This window comes from Fopius arisanus, unplaced genomic scaffold (genome assembly GCF_000806365.1).
Source record: "Fopius arisanus strain USDA-PBARC FA_bdor unplaced genomic scaffold, ASM80636v1 scaffold00010, whole genome shotgun sequence".
Lineage (NCBI taxonomy): Eukaryota > Metazoa > Arthropoda > Insecta > Hymenoptera > Braconidae > Fopius > Fopius arisanus.
In genome coordinates this window covers 1,279,014-1,285,964 of record NW_011887749.1, presented here as the reverse complement: position 1 = coordinate 1,285,964, position 6,951 = coordinate 1,279,014, and the positions used below count along the sequence as shown (strand labels likewise).

Sequence of the window (6,951 nt, the reverse complement as noted above, 5' to 3'; positions counted from 1 at the left end):
GAAAAGAAAAATATGTAATGATTTATAGTGCTGGTGCCCGGGTTTTTTGTTTTGTGACCATTGATACTATGCACTGAACGACAAATATTTAAAATTAATTAGCGCTTCATTTGATTCTCCACAGGAACTATAAGCCTGAGTACTGGTCAGACATAATTGAGTCCACCGTTGACTCCAAGGTGCTGGAATCAATGAAGACAATGAAGTTTTCATCTTTTATATTCGTCTTGGGGTATATGGTGCATTGGAGCACTGCATTTCCCTCCACTCAGACGTCAATTGTAATACCGACAAAGGCGAATCAAACAACGCCACTTAATGTAAACACATCGACTGTATCGTTGCTAACGACTACTCTCTCATCGACGCCAATGGAGAGATCCCGAATCTCAGAAATTACACAGACTACTGGATTAAGTACTCTGGCTATAAGAAATATTCAAACCACGGAAGCTACGACTTTCGCGCCTGCTAAAGAAACTCGAGAATCACCTGGTAAAATTCGGCCACACATTAGACTTAATATCAACTATACCAGCGCCAGTGAGGTAAGACTTAGACACATCGAATTTCTATTTCAAACGGATTCTTGGGGTTTCAGATAGATACGGATTTTAATAGTTTCTGAGAATGAAGATCGATGACAAGAGTAAGAGCAGAAAGTCGTGAACGCTCTTACAAAGTGAAAATATCGAGAATGAAACCGTGGGAACTGCTTACAAAGAACGAAAATAGCCACCGAATCGGCGAGTTTTCGAATGCTATTGAAGCTTGCAGAATTGCTTTTAATAATGATTGCATATTTTTAATGATTCTGCCGAATTAGTCTAATGTCGAATATTAAAAAAACAGGGAACAACTGGAAAACTAACTAAGAAAAATATTGGTCGATAGAATTAATCGTAGAGTTAGTCGAATCTTTGATTCTAAACTTGGAAAACATCTTCCTGTTTATTTTACGTTTGTTCATATTTTTGGAGAACCTTTTTTTAATGAAAGCTTGATCTAACATAATTGTTTTCAGGTATAGCAACGAAACATGACTTTTCTGGTACAATGATATCCCCCCATTCTGCCATCTCTACTTTCACTAGCTAATTCACTCTTGTATAGAACCAGGGGCTAACCTTGAGTGAATCTGAAGAATTAATATTAGAAAAATTATTATTTGCGGTGAACCTATATTATCTGGGTATCCTATTAAAAGGACCACCGCCGGGTGATAATTGTTAAGAGAGAACTGTCTTCCGAATCGCAGTTTTCTCAACTTCAGTCGCAGGCAATCTTGCTGTTCTTCTCATAATCTCTTCTGATGTCAACCATCGATTATTGATTCCATTCTCATTATGAAAGCAAAGAAACATGAATGAAGTTCGCTTTAGTTGAAATATCTCGAAACCCATTGATAGATTCCTTATTGGTCAACTCGAACTGGCAAATTCAAATTTGGCGCTCATAGTGCGCAGTAGATCTCGTTCATTATTGTTTAGGACCTCTAAACTTTAGAGCAATGACCGCTATGTCGGGTGTTTTGATGTTGACGTTTCGTAAATATTGTACTTACTTCGTATCTTCAAGGGCTGAGAGCTCAGATTCGCAATGTAAAGGGTTTCTTCTTATCTCAATGGTTTCAGACGGAAATTGCACTGCTTCATGGTTACTCAAATTTTTGATCTACTCGAGGATCTATTTCCTAATGATAAAATTAATAAAGAAATTATGAAGATACCTCCAAACCTCCAGCAAAACTTCTCCAAACCTGGCAGATTCAAAAAGGAACAAGTCTTCTCCAGTCTAGGTGCAATTCGAGGTTGAAAAAATTGCATTTTCCCCGCATTGATTATTTGCTGATAACTGGGGCCAGAGTGTTTATATGATTTTATGTCACTTGGCCGGCCCTGACTTCATTGCCCGTATTTTTATTGCTTTAGGGAGGTAAGTGGCCGCTTATCGCCTTTCTTTTTACTTACCTCGGGCCTCGTAACACGAATTAACATGCCACACGGCTTGAAAAATATTTTCACAACATGTTTCATCAAAATCCGCCCCTTCGGTGCGGACTTTCAAAGAATACACTGCCAAAATATTTTTCAGCCCTTGTAGCATAAATGACTATTATTGAGTCTAAACAGAAAGGAGAAGTGTAATGAATGGCTTTCTATGCGGTCGTATGTCTAAGTAGAATTCGCCATCAATTTCTTCACGTCGCTCAATCTCTCAGAGGGTATCATTCAGTAAAGACATGCGTTCTACTTAATGGAGTTAGTTGCATTAATGAAAATCACAAGAGAGTTTCATCATTTATCGCTTCTAATCCCAATAGACTATAATTAGAAGGAGAATAACCATGCCAATGTCAGTCGAATTGGCCTGAATGGATGGTGGTCTCGGGATAACCTCAATTGGTATGATAATTCCACCGCTATAACCATCTCCGTGCGGCTGAGGAAACATTTAACGTGAAAACTCACCGTGGTTCATTGCCTGGATAACTCTTTCCTGACGATCAACGGTTTTCTTAAGTCACTTGAGCTCTCTCCTAATATTCTCGTCGTTCTCGTTATCTGTCGTTGCGCATTTTTGCGTTTGCCCCATCATTTTATTGCTGATGATTTTTCGCTTGTGTCTCGGCAGAAGAGAAAGGAATGGGTAACATACGGGCCCAGCGATCAGATTTGACCAGGTCCGAGAAATGTTGGGGTACACTTTGGAATGGTAGTGCCATCAACATCTAATTGGAGGTTCTAGCCATGGGCTATGTGATAAAGATGTGAAACACGAATTTCCGAAGTCGCTTCGATGGAACAGCAAAAAATTTCATTGGAAAATTTATAGTGCATTTTCCGGAATCATGAAACGAGAGCGTGAAAATTGTTATTATTTCCCGAAATTTGGTTTCCTTTTTAACGAACAGTAATATTTTTTGAAATAAAGTTCAAATTATTTAAAATAATCTCACACATAGAAAATGATCATCGCACAAATTAAAACACGCAGTTTATTCGTTTGAAATCATAATCGACATTACGGAGTACAAATTGCGATTATTAAATTGTGAGGGATTAATAAAATTCTCGCCATTTCTGGTGTCGTAAGAATAATTTACACGTTGAGAACATTGTAAATAACGTTTTAGAAGACATCCTTTAGTGGATATTCAATGTTTCTTCTGAATTTTATGAATTTTATATATTAGTCTTATCCTATGATTATATTAATCTTATCCTATGATTATTGCCAAAATGATGAACAAAACATTTATATTCCTAGAAACCTAGTGTGTGGAGAAATAAAGGACGAAAGATTGAAAGTTCCGCACGTTATAAATACTTCTTAAAAATTAAATCTAAACGAGAAAATTATAAAAATATAACGATGAGAAGTAGACAATATCTTCACTTTCCCAAGGAATGAGAGGTGAAAGGATGTGAAGAAGATACTCAGAAAACAATAATAGATGGACGTGAAAATAGCTTGGAATCATTGTATAACGGCATAACGGGAAAATCCGTGACGACCCCCAATCATTCATTCTATATAGTGATATAATTCAACTGGTAGTCAAGGAGGAGATTCAAATCTAGTTGAGTCACGACCAACCAAGTAATTAGCCGATTGTTGTTTGTTTGAGGGTTGGTTTAATGACACACGCGCAAACCATTTGCCAAAATGTAATATAATATAAAAATGCCTTTAATCGTCATATCAGTAATAATGTTAAACCTGGCGTGGGGGCTACTTATGAGTATTGTAGGTTTCAGGCTCGAAGGAATAAATCCCATCAATAGTTTATAGGCATTTAAATATGAGAGTTTATTACTTTAGCTATGTCATCTGGCTGATTACAATGATTACGACTGACACACGTCGGTACCTTATTCGAATCTGCTCCCGGCATACCCAAACGGCCTCTTAAATACATAATTGTTTATATATCATCACTTGGTCAGCACAATCCGGTTACACTGGCAAGTATCACGCTGACAATGCTGTATGTCCGCATATTCAACAATAACGCAATTGACTAAAATCTGGAGCATACCAGTAGGTAGGAAAATTTTTTTGTGTCATTGAAAATTGGAGAAATTATAAATTTCTGACCAATAAAGTACTGGAGATACCGTAAAAATTATCCTGACGGATTCGTGAGCATTCTTACTCATTACGATTAATTTTTACCGAACTTTCAGTACTTTTTTCCGAAAAGCAACGTCACCCCAGGATTACGTAAAACTTGCGTAATTTTTTGAGTATTTTTCTCTCCATGTATGTTGCTTTGCCTAAGTCGCCTATACTGAGAGACAAAAAATGTCGGCAATAGTATAACAGAGCACTTCATATAATTTTCAATTTTTCAGAGTTATTATTCATCTTAATACCTATCAAAAACAAAAGAAAGAAAAAACATTAAGACGCGTTCAATTAGGTATATATCTGGAGAGATTAGACCGGTCCAAGTCGACCTTTGATAGTGTTCATGCCAGTCGCGTCCCCGTCGCGATCCCGGTTATGCTAAGTGTTGGTGAGGCTTGAAAGGTTTTTTGAAAAAGTGCTTCACCACGTGTTAAATTTTAGTAAACACATCATAATATTATATATGTAATTATAAATTAACTGCTTTTAGAAGGAAAAGCCAAGTTGGGAGTGGTTGTACACCTACATGAGCATTCACCAAAATAAGTGAGATGACTCAGAGGTTGAATTCATCAATAGCTCAGTTCTGACACTAAGGATGTCTGTTTACTGCAGGATATGCCTCAAATTTACAACATTATGGAACGGAATAAGTTGGAAATAGAAGTAGCTCTAATATACTTTTACTAAAATTTCTTTTGCCAAATATATTTCCCTGAGGCTAGTAAATATTCTTGACAAAAGAAAATTTTTACTTCTAGTATATGCTTTTCGTTGGGACGACTCGTATTTCTCCGATCAATAGGAAAAAGATGGGCACATAGCAACGGGTTGATGTTCACATTCTCGCGATCTACATTATAAAGCGTGAGAATCAAGTAACAGCGTTGGCTGCACAGATTCAGCTGAGCCTCACTGAATCTCAAAGCGTTCCCGTCAGTGCGTTTGAATGTGTGCTGTTCTTATAAAAAAAAGAGCCGACACTTATTTTTTTCATTTAGAATAGCTTACCATAGAGAAGCCGAAGAAAAAATCTACATTCTTCCTGTTTTTTTTCTCAACCGAAAATTAAACCTCTCACCTCATACCAATACCCAAACCGCAATAATAAGGAGTTTATATTTTGGATTCGATAGAATTATTATTAGTAAATAATTGACTGATCAAGTATTGGATCTCGGAATATAGTTGGATTTATGATGAAAATCTATACATTTAATTGTAAAATAATATAATTTTCACAAAATACGAGATACAGCGTTCCACATCTTGTGACAGTCTAGGGAATTGTTGGTTAGCCTTTTGACGTAGGTAGGATGGGAATGAGGATTTCTCTCGATATTATTTTACAAGAAAAATTAACAGAAAAAAATGGATAGTCCAGGCCGTGTGGGTTTATCGAGAGTTGGTCATGGCTTGCATGTTTCTAAATGCAAACATGCATGATACTCCCTATCTAGTTAATATCCTCATTAAAAAAAAAAGAAAATAATCGATAATTTGATTTCTCTCTGTCCGTGAGAATCTGTTGAGGTAAAATGACCAACACCTAAAACTCTCAGCCTTGTTTCGCTTATCACACTTTAATCTTTTGTTGAACGCATGGCGTCCACGATCTTCGTCGAATGGTTGTGATCTTTTGCATCAACAGTTGGAACACTTAGAAGCTGGCAAGCATCTGCTCTCCGTGAATGCTCCACGGTAGTCACTGTGAGTCACGCGAGAGTCGAAGGATATTTATGGGATGCGCCCTAGCACGGCAGCCGTACAGATCGTGAAAAAAAAACTGAGGAAGCAGTTCTTGCTTTATGTTTGTGCAGTTGCAATCAACTTCTTGCTTAGTATCTATAGACGTCTTTTAACTTACATTCCATTTTCAGCAACAAATCGATTACACACTTTGTTCTATTCTCAGCAAAGCCCATTTCGTGTAAGAAAGAAATTATGAACGCAATGTTTGCCTGCTTTGTCTTAAAACTAAGAGAGAAATAGAAAAATTGTTGAAGATATTGTATTCAACTAAAAATAAGATTTAACGGTTCGGTGGTTTGCTCGTGCCTTTAATCATGGCTTCATTCCACCGTTCATATTGCTGGTTTTATATCCACTGGAAATATTCTTTATGGCGCTGATTATCGAAATCATCAATTTGAAGATGTTTGACGGTGTGGTCACACGCGGGAGCGATTCGAGGCTTGAGTACTATTAAATCTTATAGTTACTCGAAAGTATCCTTTGGATATCTTCGGTCACGATTCAGTGACGGCTGATGATTTGGCTCTGGGAGAAAAATTTTCTTTAAAAACTTACAAAGCGATTTAAACTGATAGCTCAAAGCATTAAGCAAGTGACGTGCAATCACTCCTTCAAGCTGCTCCACCTCCGCAAAACCAATTTGTTCTCTAATTATTTAGCGGAGGACTTATTCTTTGATGTTCTTGCCGTTATCCTGATGCCTCAAGAGAAAAAAAACACTTGTTTCCTCCAAAACCGTTTTTCAATCGATATTATAAATTTGTTTAGATGAGATCGGCGCATCTGGTAGGTCCTTCAATCTGATATTAAATATTTTGATTCATACCTGAAAAAGTCAGTTACACTTAATTCTCCATTATAATATGACGAACGCGAGGGCGTGCTACAGCGCGCTGTAATTTCAAAAATAGTGATTATAAATTGTTAACTTAAATGAGTTCAAAATTCAAATGAGCTGCCTCAGACGACTGAACATAAGCGTAATAGACTTTGGAGATATCCATAGTCTCGACGTTTGTCCTTTTTAGAATAGAATTATAATATGATACAAAATATGTGGAG

General features: G+C 36.9%; 1 protein-coding gene across 2 annotated transcripts in view; it reads left to right on the top strand.

Moving 5' to 3' along the window:
* dsx-c73A (doublesex cognate 73A) overlaps window positions 1-6,951 on the top strand; it is a 22,520-nt gene that overhangs the window by 7,573 nt on the left and 7,996 nt on the right. For both annotated transcript variants that reach the window (XM_011298375.1, XM_011298374.1), the window contains exon 2: window positions 125-548. In XM_011298375.1, coding sequence (XP_011296677.1) covers window positions 192-548 — 357 coding nt within the window. In that variant the 5' untranslated portion in view covers window positions 125-191. The remainder of the gene's footprint in view (window positions 1-124; window positions 549-6,951) is intronic.